At 40.7% G+C, this 18,851-nt stretch overlaps 3 protein-coding genes across 5 annotated transcripts; 1 reads left to right on the top strand and 2 right to left on the bottom strand.

Annotated features, from left to right (window-relative positions):
- Positions 1-444: 444 nt before the first annotated feature.
- LOC134806365 (alkylated DNA repair protein alkB homolog 8) lies at positions 445-7,552 on the bottom strand. Its single transcript, XM_063779583.1, has 8 exons — positions 7,381-7,552; positions 7,068-7,302; positions 6,581-6,895; positions 5,675-5,834; positions 5,003-5,234; positions 3,363-3,518; positions 2,396-2,563; positions 445-849 (listed from the first exon to the last, which is right to left on the bottom strand). The coding sequence occupies exons 1-8, from the start codon at positions 7,477-7,479 to the stop codon at positions 460-462; spliced, it is 1,755 nt and encodes a 584-aa protein (XP_063635653.1). The 5' UTR covers positions 7,480-7,552; the 3' UTR covers positions 445-459.
- A 160-nt stretch (positions 7,553-7,712) lies between these two features.
- LOC134806366 (phosphatidylinositol N-acetylglucosaminyltransferase subunit A) lies at positions 7,713-9,284 on the top strand. The gene is made up of 2 exons (XM_063779585.1): positions 7,713-7,854; positions 7,947-9,284. The coding sequence occupies exons 1-2, from the start codon at positions 7,849-7,851 to the stop codon at positions 9,252-9,254; spliced, it is 1,314 nt and encodes a 437-aa protein (XP_063635655.1). The 5' UTR covers positions 7,713-7,848; the 3' UTR covers positions 9,255-9,284.
- A 139-nt stretch (positions 9,285-9,423) lies between these two features.
- Positions 9,424-18,580, bottom strand: LOC134806367 (clathrin light chain). Of its 3 annotated transcripts, XM_063779586.1 has the most exons (6): positions 18,343-18,580; positions 17,928-18,068; positions 12,942-13,053; positions 12,450-12,461; positions 10,975-11,163; positions 9,424-9,552 (listed from the first exon to the last, which is right to left on the bottom strand). In XM_063779586.1, the coding sequence occupies exons 1-6, from the start codon at positions 18,506-18,508 to the stop codon at positions 9,546-9,548; spliced, it is 627 nt and encodes a 208-aa protein (XP_063635656.1). In that variant the 5' UTR covers positions 18,509-18,580; the 3' UTR covers positions 9,424-9,545. The 3 variants fall into 3 exon arrangements, with proteins under 3 accessions (XP_063635656.1, XP_063635657.1, XP_063635658.1); XM_063779587.1 differs by lacking the exon at positions 12,450-12,461; XM_063779588.1 differs by lacking the exons at positions 9,424-9,552; positions 12,450-12,461 and having other exon boundaries at positions 10,971-11,163.
- Between the last annotated feature and the right edge of the window lie 271 nt (positions 18,581-18,851).

Raw genomic sequence — 18,851 nt, 5'->3', positions numbered from 1 at the left:
TCATAATAAATATCTACTGGTACAGTCGCCATTAGATATGTATATGGAGCTGCCAAAGTGCTCAAATATATCTGAACACGCACTCTAACGCCGTGACAATAGAGGCGTGTTCAGATATTTGTGAGCGCCTTGACCGATCCGATATATCTGATGGCGAATGTACAAGTACATAGTTTCATACATGTACCTATAGTCTCCAAAACAAGAAAAACGAATGTCCAAAAATATTCGTACAAATATGATGTTTAAAAGGTTAACAGGCGACATTTTTTATAACATTGTACAGCCTGACAAAAAAGAGTAGAAATTAAAAAGTAGCAAAACTGTAGTTTCGTCCCTTTCAAATTAATTTAAATAAGAGAACGGGACGACACTACAGTGTTGCCACTTTTTAATTTCTACTCTTTTTTGCCAGGCTGTAGGCCATGAAATAATAGATTAAAAAAGATAAATAAACATTTATTTCTTTCTGCATATAACACACCAATTCCCTTCCTCGTAGAAGCTTTTCTCAAGGACGAACCCCACTTCCTCGCACAACCCGTCAAGTTCGCTCTCTTCAAAAACGTGATAGTATCTCAGCAGGGTATTTTGTGCGTCGGAAAGTTTGTTATCCTTAATATTTCTAAGTTTCCAGGGGACGAGTAGGTCCTGGTGTTTGAACTGTGTTCTGTTCTGGTGGACGGGGAGGGTTACGCCCTCGACGCTGACGACGGCCTCGTCTGACGCCTGCTTGGTGTTGTCGAGGTAGTTGGAGCGCGTCTGGTCCTTGGACCACACGGTGAGGAGCGCGCGGCCGCCGGGGCGGAGCACGCGGTGGATGGTGGAGATGGCGGCGAGGCGGCGCGGCTGGATATATTAACAGAAAATCAGTTAACCCTTTAGTCCGTAGCGGCAACAATGGCACCATACTTGCCATCATACCTAAAACAAAAACGCATCTCTACTATAAGAATTACGGTTCGAAATCGAATGACTCGAAAGGAATGTCAAATGGTTTAAGGGTTCACCGTGTCGGGTCCTTCTCTGAACTCATCTCGCTAAGCATTGAGCGGACGACCGTGTGTGCCCGGAATCGCGGATATCATTGTTGGTTTTAGCAGGGGTGCGAAACTCCTGACTTCGGCCAAACTCGGCTCCGCTCGGCTCAGCATTGCTCCGAGCAATTATTAGGGTTGGCACCACTTGACTTCCTTGTGCGTGCACGACCACAGATAAGATAATCACTTGAATTTTGACAACCCTAAGTAGCCGAAAGGGATAGTGCCATATATTAGAAAGGGATAGCATGATTCGACCCTGAACCGCTGTCAAACTTCGGTTTTGTAGGAAGTTTCCTTTCTGTACGGCAGTACTATTATTTATTCTGTGGTTTTAGTTAGTTTTAACAGCCTATCAACGTGCTCACTAGCGCCATTGGTAAATAATTGTCATTATTTAAATTTAACGATAGTTATTTTAAAAAAGGGGGCCGCTATATACTGTATTTTGTATTTAAGTACCTTTTGAATACATTATAATAGTTTTTACGTTACTGGATTCGTCAATCCATGCGTCCATAGTTAAAACGGCCGTTTTTGTTTTGAGTTCATAGTTCGAGGAACCCAGAAACATAAAAACTATTATAATATTTATAATGTATTCAAAAGGTACTTCAATACAAAATACAGTACATAGCGGCCCCCTTTTTAGGGTTCCGTACCCAAAGGGTAAAACGGGACCCTATTACTAAGACTCCGCTGTCCGTCCGTCTGTCACCAGGCTGTATCTCATGAACCGTGATAGCTAGACAGTTGAAATTTTCACAGATGATGTATTTCTGTTGCCGCTATAACAACAAATACAAAAAAAAACAGAATAAAATAAAGATCTAAGGGGGGCTCCCATACAACAAACGTGATTTTTGACCGAAGTTAAGCAACGTCGGCGGGGTCAGTACTTGGATGGGTGACCTTTATTTTTTGCCTTTTTTTGCATTATGGTACGGAACCCTTCGCGCGCGAGTCCGGCTCGTACTTTCCCGGTTTTTATTTAAATATCCATCGTATAAAAAAAGTATGAGTTTGATGAAATTTAAAACTACGCATTTTTAGAATATATTTTAACTTTTGTCCAGTGTAAGGATCGATGTACTGAACATAGTTCCAGTCGTGGACAGTCGTCCTGCATGGCGATGCATATGGCGTTATTTAGATTACATCTACATATCCTTTTTCAGGACATTTTCTGCTGAGAGGAACAGAGAAAGAAGTATGTTATTTCCCTGTCCATCTTAGTAAATAGATAAGTGTTCGGCGAAAGGATAAGATGTCGCAGTGGTGATCATAGTCGTGAACATGCGTTCTGGTTCGTCGTCCTGCTCTGTCTAGCGTTTCATAGTGCATCTCGCTCTCACCTTGCTACTGAAGTGGTGCACGACTGCGATGCATATAGCCGCGTCGGCGCATGCGTCCCGCAGGGGTGCCGAACATAGGTCCAGGCGTACACAGTCGTTCGGTTTCGCAGTATTACTCAGTCGTTGGTGGCATTCAGATAGTAGCCCGCTGCTGCGCTCGCCTGCTATCTAAAAAAATAATAACACTTTCAATGCGTTCAAATTAGCCTTATTTTATAACTATTTCAAATCATAGAATTTAAATAAGTAAACTTAAACATTTTCTTCCTTATTCATAAAACTTTACGGGCCTGATTTAGTTAAATTATGTTTCATCCCTTTCTTACAAATACATAAGTCGAAATGACAGATAAAGACAAACGATTCGTAGTTATTTCAGGTCCAGGTTATTTTGTGTGACTTCCAGCCACGAAATCTAGATTTTATATTTGCATGTTTAATTGAGTATGGTGGACTATATAACTAATATTGTAACAACTTATTGTAACCCATATTCCGCAAATAAACAATCATTCATTTATTCATTCATTCATTCATTCATTCAAATACCACGGAGCCCTACACTCCCAGCACGGACACCTGGACCAGCTAACTGCTGGACCAGCTGTAGGATTTCGTCTTAACGTCTCGAACCATCGAGCCCTGCACTCCCGAAACACCTGGACCAGCTAATTGCTGGAACAGCTGTAGGATTTCATCTTAACGTCTCGAACCATCGAGTCCTGCACTCCCGAAACACCTGGACCAGCTAACTGCTGGAACAGCTGTAGGATTTCATCTTAACATCTCGAACCATCGAGTCCTGCACTCCCGAAACACCTGGACCAGCTAACTGCTGGAACACCTGCATACCTGTAGGATGTCGTCCCTCAGCAGCACGTTTACCGCTGCCTAGGTCCAGCACCACAGAGCCCTGCACTCTCAGCACGAACACCTGGACCACCTAACTGCTGGAACACCTGCATACCTGTAGGATGTCGTCCCTCAGCAGCACGTTCTTGCCATTGCCGCTGCCCAGATCCAGAACTACGGAGCCCTGCGGCACTCCAAGCATGAACTCTACCACCTTGGGCCAAGGTTTGTGGCGAGTGGTGCTGAAGTGGCCCGCTATCTGCTCGTACACCTGGACAGAGAAGGGTGTATATTATCCTCCTAAGGCCCAGCCATACAAATGAATAATCCAGAATTTGCCACTGAAATTTGAACCTTTAGTGCAAAGAATAGAGTTGATTTTGGTTTTGTTTGAAAATTGAACGAAACAAAACAAATGCGACCCTGTTCCAATTGAATATGATTTAAATTTCATCGAACTGAATAAGTACTATAGGTAGGACCTTGGGCCATAGGAGGATATTGTCGAGGCGGGGAATGGAGCCAATTACTGGCCTGAGCATTCATTTAATATGAAGTCAGCAAATGCTATTTCAGCTGACTTAAATAAAGAGATTTTGTAAATAATGGTGCAAATACAAAAAACCGGCCAAGTGCGAGTCGGACTCGTGCACGAAGGGTTCCGTACCATTACCACAGATTATATAATAGTTCTTACGAACAGATACTTATCTCTCAAAGAAAACGCAAATACCTACCGTTTTGATACCTACACAAAAATACAATGGAGTGACCTTCAGCGCGCCGCTCTCCGTACCGCGCGCACCTGCACAACGCTAGGGTTGCTGACACTTAGAAATGATAAATAAATACCTACTTGAACAGCGGAGTGTGGCGGAGTGAACTAAAAGGAAAGCTAAACCTAATATTTCGTTTATGCCTCAGTATTTGCGAAATACTCATTTTAGAAAGGTCATATGACCCTGCAGTAACCGCAGTATTTACGCCGTTTTATAAACCGCGCAATGATCCCAGCAAGAATTCGTTTTAAAACTTCGTGTAATTTAAAACCACTTTCCAGTGTAAAAGATAAAAAGATAAAAGATAAAAAACAGTTTATTCAAGTAGGCATAAAGTTAACTTACTGTCGTTAAAATAAACATTTACCAAAATAAATTTAAAATTTGCTAACTATTCCAAATAGATAGATATATAATTCCAGTAAAAACTGTACCTTTGTGAATATTCATTAGAAAATAAACATTTTATTCTTATTCTTATATCTAACTATACATTTGTCGTAATAAACATTACATGTTTAATTAAAGAAATTCAATAGTATTTACGTAGCTTGTAACTATCGTAAAAATTGACAGTGTGGCGCGCGGTGACGTACGTGCGTGAGCGCGTGTGGCAACCAACTCGCTCGCTTTTCTACCGTGAACGGGAACAGATTCGTAGGTATAAACACGAGCTCGCGCGGAGAGTTCCATAGGCCTGCCATTACGCAAAAAACGGTAAAAAATCACGTTTGTTGTATGGGAGCCCCTTTTAAATCTTTATTTTATTCTGTTTTTAGTATTTCTTGTTATAGCGGCAACCGAAATACATCTGTGAAAATTTCAACTGTCTAAGCTATCACGGTTCATGAGATAGGTACAGCCTGGTGACAGACAGACAGACAGCATAATCTTAGTGATAGGGTCCCGTTTTTACCCTTCGGGTACGGAACCCTAAAAACGCTTTTCGCTGTTCAATTCGTAAACTCTAACTTACTTGATGTACATGAACCTCCTCCAACCTACTAGCCACCGCATCTATCTCTGTCCCACTCCTACTGTCGCACAGCGTGTGATAGGGACATGCGCAAGCGCCGCTTCTCGTCCAACGGAACGTGAGCGAGACGCGCACGCGACGGGGCCGCGAGTCCGTCGTCACTAGACGTGCGGGCTCGGTGCGGATCACGGGGTCCCATGTGCGGGGTTGGATGCCGTGCTGCCAGTCGTACCTTTAATAAAAAGAACAGTTAATATATCATTAGAAAATGAAGATTTCATTTCGAAATAACCTACTTCATTATGGCCAAAATAAATATTTAAGGGTGGTATTCCATCTGTTCAATATACTGGTCCAATATCATTGCGTCTAACTCTCTCATTTAAGCAAAATGTGAGACAAAATACACATTGGACAAAGAAATTGGACAGTTGGAATACCACCTTAAGCCCTAAGGTAGGTACGTAGGTAATTTCGAATAAAATCTATAGAACTGAAACTGACTCGTAAGAGTTGGACTGTTAAAAATTCTCATAACTAATATAAAATCTGCGCAGCTTTCGTATATCAACCTATTTTTGGCAGGACTTTCTAGTAATTTTAGTCTCTGAAATATAGAAAGAGAGAAATTTAAACCAACATAGATTTAGGATTATTTTAAAAACATCCAACCTTGCCTCACCCTGCATAATGAGCAAGGAGCGTGCCGGCACCACGACTGGCACAGATTTGCCAGAGTGGTGTTTCCAGTCCATTACCACCGAGGAGCCAAGGGACACTGACAGGATTGTGTCTCCGAATGGACTGTGCTTGTCCACATGAGATGGAATGCCTGGAAGAGAGGTGTATTTTAAAGATTTGGCGCCCCAGGCCAGTTAGATTCGCCACACCTTTAAGTGATAATGTATATAAGAAAACTAATCATATAAGGAAAAAAAAACCTTGTTTGCCGCCCCTTGCAGTCTGGTGTCCCAGGCCATGGCACCCTTGGCCCTAGGGTAAATATGGCCCTAAGTATTGGAAATTGTTTCAATTGAGAAATTTTTGAGAAAGTTGAAAGTTTTGATACATTTAGGAATGTTTAACCATAATAATTTTAACATGTTCACTGTGTAGTCAATGTACAGGGTTGAATGGACCCCACAAATATCACAGTGAACATGTTAATGATGCTGAATTTATAAATATTATATTTTTATGAGAAAATCTAAGTTTAAAAGTACAAATTCAAATAAATCTATACCATTAAGGCCTGCGCAAACCGGCGGAGCGCAGCGCAGATCACTTTAAAATTATTAATGTATATTCTTCTCTATTTCAATTACATTCTGGTATAAATTTAAATGCTTTGAGACCGACCTCGGAGCATCACGGAGGATTGTTACGCCGCGGCATCGAGGAGCACGTTGGAGGATACCGCGGCGGTAGGCGCCGGCAGCGCCGGGCTGTTCGGGCGCTCGCGGCATGTCGGGGGATTTTACCTCGCCGGTGTGCGCTGCGCGGCGTAAATGCTCCTCGGTGATCGGTGCTGCGCTCCACCGGTTTACGCTAGCCTTTAATGTCATGTTATAAAAGTACCTTGCCCAGGTTCATATTTGTTGACTGTCAGCTGATCAGGCACCCCAACCTCTATCCCTTGTTCCATCAACCGTTGCCACAACATATCACATTCCTTTGGTATTGCCTGTTCCAGCGGAGCCGACAAATCCACATCATTGCTGCCATATCTGAACTCATATCCGTAGTGAGCCACTTGTCGGTTCTTCAGGTTACTGGATTCTTCAAACTTAAAGAGCTTAAGAAATAAATCCTCTTCTGCTGGAGTGATGAAGTCATTGAGAATTAGCAGGCCCTCGGGAAGGTCGTGTTTGCAAATCACTTCGAGGTTTGGAACTAAAATAATTGGGAAATTGCTTATAAAACTGTGTAATCTTATATTTAATGTGTTTAATGCACCCATAAAATACACATTGTATGTACGAAGGTCGAACCAGATTTTGATTCATATAATCAAACTTTTAGTAGAACCAAGTGGTGGGAAGTGAATCTGTTTATATTGCCTTACCATTTTCAACAAAGTTCATGTAAATTGGAGTTCCATGGAGTTTAATTTTCCCATTACATTCTTTGTAGAATAACGCCGCATCATCGTCACTATTAAATACTAAAAACGAATGTGTTTCACCCTTTTCAGCTATCAACTTAGGTAGGGCTAAGTTTGGTAAAGTTTTTGCTATTAGATCGTGAACATCTTCTTTTACTAAACCCGTAGCTTTACCTACGTTGCACAGAACAACATTCTGAAAAACATGATTAGACTTTTGAAATGTTTATAACTTTTTACGTAAAATAAAACTGAGTTTGAATAACATACATACGCGATTCGGTTTCTCTGTGCAAATAATTCCCTTAGAACTTTTAAGACGTGCGGCAAATCTTTTCTGCTTTCGATAAGTTTTCTTCTCTTCTTCTAGCATGATTTGCCGACTTTTTCGTAATGATTTTAGTTAAAAAATATTAATTAAAACAGAGCAGATTGAAACTTGCACATGCACAATTTGACAGCTGACAGCTCGGTTGGATCGAGTCAACCAGATTAACGCCAATGAATTCCATTAAATGATATACACTCTATTTCACCTTTATTTTAAAACGCGATAACTGCTTCATTTACGTCACACCATTGTCAAAATTGCTCTCAAATTCCAAACTTCTACTTCTTGATTACATGCATATTACATGGAAGTGATAAAGGATGAAATCAATTTACTATAATATTTAAATTAAAAAGGGATATAATGAAAGTGCTTAGTATGCTATCGAGATAACGAAGTAATAACATCAACATGAAAGTAAGGCTCAGTGAAACATCTTGACATTATCAATGCCAAAAATGGTTCAAAATTATAGTATTCATAACCGCTTTTCTCATTTTCATTTTCAGGAAGTAATGAGGAAAAGGAAGCGTCGTAAACGACACATAATTTGTATGGCGTCAGACTTTTTCTTCCCCAACACTGGGGGCGTCGAAGAGCACATATTCAATTTGTCTCAGTGTTTGATAAAAGAGGGCCACAAAGTCATAGTGATTACTCATTCCTACGGAGAGCGCGTCGGCGTCCGCTACATGACCGGAGGAGTCAAGGTTTACTACTTGCCTGTAAAGGTTATGTATGCTCAGTGCATACTTCCAACCATGATTTGCAATCTAGCCCTCATCCGTTACATTCTCATCAGGGAAAGAATTGAAATAGTTCATGGACACTCTGCTTTTAGTGTTATGGGACATGAGGTATCTATTATAGGAAAATTGTTAGGATTAAAAACAGTATTTACAGATCACAGTCTGTTTGGCTTTGCTGATACATCTGCAGTATTAACTAATAAGTATTTGCAAATGTGTTTGTGCGAATGTGACCATTGTATTTGTGTTTCACACACAGGAAAGGAAAACACAGTACTGAGAGCCAAAGTTAAAGCCCACAAAGTGTCAGTTATTCCTAACGCTGTAGATACATATAACTTCACCCCAGACCCGAGCAAAAGGGATCCAAATATGATAACTATAGTTATAGTGTCAAGGATGGTGTATAGAAAAGGTGTAGATTTGATGGCAGCAGTGATAGCAGAAATGTGTCCCAGGTATCCTAAACTTAGATTTATTATTGGAGGCGATGGGCCCAAGATGTGGTTGCTGCAAGAAGTCAGGGAAAGGAAAGGTTTTCAAGACTGTGTCACATTACTGGGAAGCTTAAAACATTCTCAAGTAAGAGATGTACTTGTGAAAGGGGACATTTTCTTAAACACCTCTTTGACTGAGGCATACTGCATGGCTATTGTGGAAGCTGCTTCATGCGGGCTCAAGGTTGTCTCCACTAAAGTTGGAGGCATTCCAGAAGTATTACCAAACAACATGATTTATCTCACCGAACCTAATGTTGCCAGCCTTGTAGAGGGCATAGAACTGGCTATGACTGACATAAACACTGGTCAAGTTATTTGCCCTTTTGAGTGCAACAAGATGGTTAGAAACATGTACAATTGGATGGACATCACTAGGAGAACAGAGATAGTTTACGACAAAATATTACAAAACAGAAATAAGCCGTTAGGAGAACAACTGAAGAGCTATCTCTCTTGTGGCGTATGGCCATTCCTTTTGGTTATAAGTCTCATGTATTTATTACTTCAGTTAATCGATAGGGTACATAAGAGAAAGCACATAGATATAGCTAGGGATTTAAAATTGTAGTGAATTATAAATTGTTAAAAACGATTTTTTTGGAATGATTTATTTATAATACTCAAAGTAGTGGAAATTAATTATGATGACATTGATGACCCACTACCTAATAGTGGACACAATTGATAATTAAGTATAAAATAATAATTTCAATAAATAACAGTTGGACAAATAGCACTTTCGAACAATGATTGTTATTTATTTATAACATATTGCATCCATTAACATTATCTATATTTACTTTAGGTTATTCAACCAGAGACTGATTACAGCAAAATATTAGGCTAGTTCACTGTTGATTCAAGCCCTGTAAAAAAAAACACAATTTATTACAAAATATGAAGGTACTAATAGTACTGGAATGTAAATCATACTCATACCCAAGGCTCGGAACCGGTTTTTTCTTCATACAAAATGAAAATATACCGGTATTATCACGTTCTTTGATTTATTATTTAATGTTTACTGGGACAATCTAATAATACGAAGTTGTTAACTTAATACAGGATTCAGTCCTATGTAAAGCGCATAAAATAAAATAAAAATATTGGGCTATACCGGGTTTTATAAAAAAAACCGGTTCCGAGCCCTGCTCATACCATTAAAAAGGGTCAAAGGAAACTAGGCTGTACCAAACCTTGCATGAATGATGTTTATATTATTGTTTAATGTTTTTCAAAGGGTCACAAGGCCAAGGGCCGGGTAGGGGATCGATTCTTTCAAGTACAACTGAAGTTATTTTATTTATTTTAGTTGTGTATGTTGCCATAATAAAATTATATTTTTATGAATTGTATTTTTATTTACATTCTTAGTAAAGTAAGCTAGTGTGCAGAGCAGACAAGTTTTAAGGAATCTGCAGCTTAATAAATCAAAAATTAAGAATAACCATCATTAGGCTAATTGAGGCTTGTGGTGCGTTTATTATGAATAAGGGGGTTATAATCTAAAGCCCCGTCTCCATATTGCGCGGCAAGCTATCGAACATTGGCTCGCGCGGCAGCCGCGCGCAATGGATACCGGGCCGCCGCGCCGCGCGAGCCAACTCGATCATTGCCTCGCTCGAACGCGCCGCGCGACGAACCTCACGAACCATTCATTGTCGGTGTTTCGACGCGCGGCAAAACAAAGTTGGGACGGGAGTGAATATATTTCAGTTGGCTCGCGCGGCAGCATACATTGATATTGAAAAGTGTCGTACTTTAATTAAATTATACGGCACTAAACAGTTTCTATGAAACAGTAAATGTAGTGATTATCGCAACAGATCATTTTTCTATTTGGCTATACTTCGTTCCGAATAATTATTTTTTGTGATAAACGTGGTCAATCGTCGGATCGCCTGCCGCGCGCGGCCGCCGCGCATAAGTTCAAGATGGTGCCGAAATTGGCTCGCGAGCCAAAATACAGGTTTGCCGCGGTCGAACATTGCTCGCGCGGCCGCCGCGCGATATCGAGACGGGCCTTAACAGGTATATATAGACGGTCAAGCAAATCTTGTCAGTAGAAAAAGGCGGTAAATTTGAAAAATGTAGGCGCGAAGGGATATCGTCCCATAGAAAATTTGAATTTCGCGCCTATTTTTACTGACAAGATTTACTTGACCAGCTATAGTAATCCTCAAGACAATTTTCAATCATAATCATCAAAATTGGCGCAATCAAACTCATTACACTACTTATCTGGGCTTATAAATTCAAGGTAAATATTTTTAGCATCACATCCTTACACTTTGGCAGCCCTCGGCGGGTGCTTGGGGCGCACGCCGGCCTGCTTGAGCTGCAGCACGAGGCCGCGCAGGCGCGCCACGTCGCGGCCGCGGCGCGGGCCGAAGTCGCACAGCTCGGCCACGCGCGCCCACTCCCCGCCCTCCTCCACGCCGCTCTCCGAGCCCTTGGCCAGCGCGCGCTCCGCGTTCCTGTACCACATTCATCTGTTATCTCGAGGGCTCATTTAAGGCCTGGATTTAAACGGCGCGCGAACTCGCATGCGATTTTAGTTACATTGCGGACTGTTCGTTACGTCCAATCCGACCGACCGATCAACAACCGCAATGTAATTAAACTCGCATGCGGTTTCTCGCGTCGTCTAAATGAACATTACACGGCGCGCGAACTCGCATGCGATTTAGTTCCATTGCGGACCATTGAGGTTACATCAACTCAGCCGACCGATCAAATAACGCAATGTAATGAAACTCGCATGCGAGTTCTCGCACCGTCTAAATGAGCCCTAAAGCCACTGACCACTAACTAACAGTCCGCCGGACGATATCGGCCGGTCAGTTGTTCGGAACTGTCAAATTTTTGATCTAACTGACAGGCTGATATCGTCCGGCGGCCTGTTAGTCAGTGGTCGGCTTAACTCTCATTGCTGTGTGGACCGGCTGCCCATAAATAATGTAGCGCCATGATGAACGTTTCGTGCCTTTAATAGCAGGCCTATGTGATCTGCGGTAAACTTGTTAAAAATTGATAGCACAGTAAAGTTGTTGTAAACAGTCACAGTGCTGGGTCCCGTACAGGCAGTGTTCACATACATCTTTACAGGCTAATATTTAATTAAAGCTAATGTTTCATAAAAAAACATTTGCACGCCACTAAGACACTGAAAATAAGACCGTTTATACTATATATTTTTTGCAAAGGTAAATGCACAAAACGATAAAATGAGGGACCAAATCTGTTTCAATTAATTCACAATGTTAATTTGTACAAATGCGCCAAAACAATTGGATATAGGTGTGTTATATTCAGTGGACTTCCATTCCTGATTTAAATTTATTTATGTATACCTTACACTATTTATTATTACTAATTATTAGAGTACACCCAACAACTGGATAAGTATACAATATTGCATGATATGAAACCAAAAATGGCACCAAAGAATTAGTTTAATAGTGAAGTGATTTGCATGATACCCGCAGTTATATTCATGAAACAATCGTGATCACAAATATTTAAATACAATAAAGTATAAAATATTCCTTTACCAGATGTCCGAGTAACCATCATGACCATAAAAAACATTGACTCTCTGTTGTCCAACACCAATAAAAAAGAAAACATTACAGAAGAGATAGAAAACAGATTCTGCCATACATGTGTATGGTTGTCCACCTAATTGGAAAAATGTTTGGACAAGTAAGTCCCAACAACACCTCTTGTTAGCGTAGTTGTGGCTTAAATATACAATACTCACTTAGCGGACTCCCTGACAGCATTGGAAAGAAAACAGACAGATATTAGAACTGGATTAAGACATGCCAGGTCACAAGCATTCTACTAACTATAAGTAACTATTGGAGTAAATATGTGGGAACATTTGAATGAACAAAATACTTCATGACTCAATGTAACTAAAACAAGTAAAATATAATCAATAGACAATCAAAAAATATATAAAATTTTGAGTAGTATGGAGAAAAAGGCATAGAATATGGACTTCAGACATATATAGTCTTTAATAATGACTGGGATGAATTATGGTGAGCCTACCATCGAATTTGTGATCTGTCTCTCTATTGCTCTTTCATATTTAGCAAATAACGGAATTTGGAGTTTCATTATTTGCGGCAGGCCCTCTGGAATGGGATGAGTGATACTAAATCTGATATAAGTTCAAAACAGATAAAATACTAGAGTATATCTAGAATGAATAAGTAACACAGTGAATTGGAATGTATTTATCTACCTGTTAGCTGCTTTGGTCTTGGCAATCTGCTCGTCATGAGTCTTGTACCAGTCCTCAAGCTCTTTCTTTGCTATCTTAAGCATCTCCTCTTTTTTTCTTTCTTCTTCAGCATCTGTAAACAAAATTTTGCCATCATAATTATTTGAAATTCTCTCTTTGAATTTTTTATGTATGTATATAAAAACATAAACAATTTTTTTTATTTTATTTTATTTATTTCCACACTTACAACTATCTTTACAGGTGCTAAACCTAAGACAATAGTGCAACTATTAACATATATAATTATATATCTATCTAACATATGTATATCTCTAATTGATGTTATGTCGCATATAACATAATATGAACAATGTGGACTTAGTGAATTCAGTCAGAGAACACCAAAACAAATCAATGTTCTCGGCGACTAGGTTAAGGGTCCGCACCGCGCGCGTCAGCGGCGCCTTCCCGAGCAGGTTGGTGCGCCCGCGCCGCTCGGCCAGCAGCCGCGGCCGGAGCCGCCGCCACACGTACCTGTCGGGCACGTACAGGCTCACACAGCTCAACACAACACTGTTGTAGGCTTTCCCCCGCAGCAATCGGAACAAGTATGTCGCCAGACACAGCTCTCTGCGCACCTGCAACTCGTTGTATCCCACCATGCCCAGGACAAACAACGTGGGATACATAAGAGGGTAAAAAGGATATACTCCATATTGTCGTAAATACAGAAAACGAATAAATTTATTTTGTATACGTTCGATCATTAACTGGTATTTCGCCTCATGCGGAGCCCAGATTACTGCATTACATTCGAGATTGCTGCGGACGAGAGCATTATATAAAGTCGCAACTGCTCCAATGTTCGTAAAGCTGTGAGACCGACGCAGTACAAAACCAAGCATCCTGTAAGCTTTTTTACAAATATTTTTAATATGATCCCGAAATCTCAAATCAGATGTAAATTTTAAACCTAAATCTTTAACCTCTGTCACTTTTTTTAAATTTTCGGCTTGGATATAGTAGTCGTGACAGATAGGGGTGTGCGCGCGAGAAAAAGTAATAGTCACGCACTTGGATGAGTTAAAATATAACTTGTTACTTTCACTCCATAAAACGACCCTGTCTATATCGCTCTGGAATTTGACGCAATCTGCAGCACTATTTATGGGTAAAAATAACTTTAAATCATCCGCAAACAGTAAGCATCCTGCATGTCTGATAATCTGGGGCAAGTCATTTACCATTATAATAAATTCTAAAGGACCAAGGTTGCTTCCTTGACTTACTCCAGACCTCACAACATAAGGATCCGACCTGTGTCCGGCGTACTCCACATACTGCCGCCTGTCAGTCATGTAACTCGCAAAGAATTTCAATAAGTGAGGAGTCAAGCCGACGCCAGCCAACTTTCTTAGCAGGATGTCATTATCGACGACGTCGAACGCTTTTTTAAAATCAAAATAGGCGGCGTCAACCTGGCCCCCACTGTCCACCACTGGCATAATCTGGGACACGTAGCTGAGCAAGTTAGTAGTTGTACTACAACCCGGCCGAAACCCGTGTTGCGCGTCCGAAAGCTGGCTCTGTATCTGTTTATAAATCATATTTTGTAGCACTGACTCAAAAGCTTTTGCGGGCGTGGACAACACTGCAACCGGCCTATATCCATCAACCCCCGTGCCACCTCCCCCTTTAGGAACCGGGACTACACGAGTTGTTTTCCATAACTCTGGGAACATTTCATCGCGCAAACAAGTGTTATAAATATGTAGAAGCGGTTGACTTAACACAAACCGGCAGTCTCTAAATAAAAAAGCCGGGATGCCATCAGGTCCGGCCGAGCGCTTTGGTTTAAGGTTCTTCAGAGCTCTCATCACATCAGCCAAATGCAGCATTTCAAAGTGTATTCGCAAGGAGCTTGACACGCATTCTGCCTCCGCGACGGCTGCGTTCACGTCCAGCTCCGCTGGAACGGTGCTATACACAGATTGAAAGAACTCTGCAAATTCTTTAGCACACTCGTTCTCGTGGAGAGCCATTCCGTCCTTAAAAATCTTCTGAGTGCTACCATGCGTGGTCTTAGACTTTACATAGTTCCAAAAAGCCCTTGGGTCCTCCTTCAGATGAGCTTGGACCCGTTCCTGATATTGTACGTAAGCCATTTTAATCAAATATTTTACCCGTGCCCTACACTTTGCAAACGCGTTATAAGTTTCAGAGGATTTTTCAACTTTATATTTTTTATGAAGGGCCGCTTTAGACTTTATTTCACGAATAACATCAGCGCTATACCAATCAGGATAAGTGTATCTAAAAGAACAAGGCCTTTGCGTTTTTTTAGGCACATATTCGGTTATAACGCTGTTGATAATTTCGTAAAAATAACGCATACATTCTTCTACAGTATTAAAATTATATAGCGGAGTCCAGTCAATGGACGATAGTGACGCGTATAACTGCGGATAGTCTGCCTTAGCAAAGTTCCACCTGTGTTGCGCCTGACCGTCGGCATCAGCGTCGGAGCGGCTCGCGCCCCCGCGCCCCCGCGCCCCGCCCCGCGGCACCGACACCGACACCTCAAGCGGCGGATGGTATGCGTCAACCGGCACCAGCACCTCCGACGCTGCGCGTACGGTAACATTCTCCCCCAATGATGTTAAAACAAGGTCTAATTGTCTATTGTTACAATTTTCTATTTTGTTTCGCTGACTGAATCCACAATAAGTCTGAAAAAATTCAAAATAATCGCTAACATAGGTAGTACAAGAATGTAAGTTGAAATCTCCTACCACCACTACTCGGCTATGCGAAACACATAATTGTTCTATAATCCTAAATAAAAACAAATAATCGCATTCTTTACTATTGGGCGGTATGTAAACAACGCAACACAAAAACAACAACTTATCCCGCTTGTACACATTCGCACAGACGAGTTCGAACACCTTATCGCTCACGGTGACGTCACCCGGCAACTGCACGCTCCTTAGCCCGATGCGCGGTGGGGCCACGAGAAACACGCCGCCTTGTTTTCGTCCATCTGTGCGGTCACATCTGACAATGTTATAGCCCCGCGGTATTATTTCAGCATCGGTAATAGACTGATTGCATCCTGATTCTGTAATTGCAAACAAATCTGCACTTGAGGACGCCAATCCTAAATAAAAAATTTCCAACTTTGTTCGAAGTCCTCGCACGTTTTGGTAATATACCTCAAATGTTTTATTTTGGGATATATTTAGGGTCTCTGGGTTTTCGAAACCACACCCACTCGCTGAACTCGACGCCAGTGGGCCAAACAGTCGGGTCACACAATTGATCGTAATAACTTTCTGGAACACTTATTATGAAAGATGCATAGTCTCTTTCCGTTTTATGTTTTATTTGCTCCACCTTTACTACACAATCATTTCCACATATTTCTTTGACGTATGTTTCTAGTTTTTCTACCGTTACTCCTTTTTTTAACCGCCATACATGCAGATATTTTTTACGTTCTGCACCTTGAATATCTCCCGCGTTCGATTTGGCACCTATTTTTACTTCGTTATTAGGGAACCTACTTCTCCTTTTTTTCCTCTTTGCTTCTTCCCATTCTCCTTCATTAATTTCGATATTTTCCATAATTTTCTCGGTATTATTTATACTTGATAAATCTACCAAAGTAGTGTTGCCCGCTGGCTGCTTCTTATCCGCGCGTGAACTATCTTGTTTAGTGGCCCCACTTTGTTGTGATAACGTAATGGGAAGTTTGGTACCTGCCGCTGGTGAGTTGTTTGGGCGCAATTTTTCTGACACCGCGGGTAGATTCTGTGTGGTCACCTTTGCATACGATTGTATTGGTGTTTGTGCACTAGGAGATAAAGTTTGACTTTTTCCTTTAATTTCCATGCCACTAATGCAAGCCTCCAGTTGTTCATTTCTTTTTTTCAATTGTTTTACTTGGTCTTCTAGTTCGCTAACGTTACTTATTTTTTCTTGCGCTACCTTCATTTGCTCGCGTAATTCTTTCAACTCCGATTGATTTTTAATAAACAGATTCTCTAACTGTTTAAATGCTTCCACTTGATTATCCAACCGAATCAAAATCTCGGTCCGGAAGCCACTAAGTGCATCTAATATTTTAGAATCATTTTCATTCAAAGAAACATCCATCTGATGACGATTGCCGCGTATAGTATTAACATTACTCGTAGGAGTGAAGGTCTGGTCCATGATTTTTCCTCTTACCGGTGTATCGTCGCGCTTCGGCCTCGAGCAGGCACATCCTGGGCACAACCACTGGTTCTTGTACTCGTCCGTGAACGTTTCGAACGTCTCCGTCGACAACGCCAAACACTTAAGATGAAACAGTCTTTTACATGCTTCCTTTGAACATTCCATATAGGAAATATCATAAATTAGGTCGTCACAGCCACCACATCGCGACGACATTACATTTAAACGCAAGTACTATTTTTATTTAATTTAATAACTCTCATAGAATATAAACACGTCCGCACTTGCGCGAAATAGCTTATAATCTATATCTATATAATCTTTTATTTGAACTAGCTCCTACCCATGACATTAGCATAGGATAAGTAGTTAAATAGTAAGTACCTACCCCCTATAATCCCCTACAGGAATGATTTTCGTAAATAAAAGCTATTCTATGTCGTTTCTTAGCGACTATCTTCAATTTAAAGCAATTCAACAGTTGTAGTATAAGAGACAGTTATTTTTGCATTTATAATAGTGCTAGCTTCTGCCCACAACTTCGTCTATGTGGGATGATGATGATTGATAAAAACTATCCTGTCTTTTCTCAGGCCTTAAACAATTCCCATAGTACTTCATACGAAATTTCATCTAAATTGGATCAGCGGTTTAAGCATAAAGAGGTAACAGACAGTTACTTTTGCTTTTATAATATTAGTAGGGATTATAGGCCTGCATGTGACTGGTTTTTTGTAACATTACTGAGTTGTAGGTATTAGTGAGTTGAAAGTTCAAGCTGACCTTTCTCTTCCAGCCTGAGCTTCTGTTCCTCGCGCCACAGCCTTATCTTCTCGGGTTCCTCTCGCTCCTGTCTGAACACTGATGGCGCGGGGTCTTCCTCCAGCATACCATTTGCTTCTAGTGTGGCTGTGCTCGGTATTTCTTGAAATAAATACAGAATTTTATTGAACACTGACTTTGCTTAATACATTCAACTAGTATTGTTTCCTTGTCCCTTCTGTTGATGGAGTGTAGGTCGTAACATGATGTTTGTGGACGAGATTCATGCAAAACATTCAGGTGAAAAATAATAATAAATTAAAATAAGGTAGGATACGTGTACAGAAAAATGCAATAGTAAAGATACTTAATCAGTAAAGATTTCGCACATATGAATAGATAGGTATAAGTCCACAATTATTAACTTAATACTTACGGACAAAATCATCACCCAAATCACTGGAAGGAGCAGGTACAACAGGGGGCGGAGCACTGGTTTCCAGCTCATCCTCTAACCCCGCAAGTTGATCTTGTTCGCGGGCCAGAAACTCTGCCGCAGGATCTACTTCAGGCTGAACGAAACTATCACCAAAATCATCCATATTGAATGAAAATACTAATTGGAATAAATTCAACGGTGTGAACAAAATACGTCAATTACTAATACAACTATAGACAAGATAGAAATATATGAAAATGACATCGACATTTTAACTAAATATAGACTGTATGCAATATTAGCTCTTATTTCTGCCTTCCTAAAGGCTTTAACTTCATATCAAGAGTAAGCTATTGTTTTTACGTATGGCAATATTAATAGTTAAGGGGTAGTCATCTCAATAATATGTAGTATGTGGCTTGCGTCTAATAAGACAAGCAATGAATGAGCGGCTTTATAGATCCAAAATACATCCTAGCCTAGTTTATGGATATGTTTGACAGTCA

Source organism: Cydia splendana, chromosome 3 (genome assembly GCF_910591565.1).
Source record: "Cydia splendana chromosome 3, ilCydSple1.2, whole genome shotgun sequence".
Taxonomy (NCBI): domain Eukaryota; kingdom Metazoa; phylum Arthropoda; class Insecta; order Lepidoptera; family Tortricidae; genus Cydia; species Cydia splendana.
Note: the sequence above shows the minus strand (reverse complement) of the source record. Positions and strands in the feature narration are given on the sequence as shown.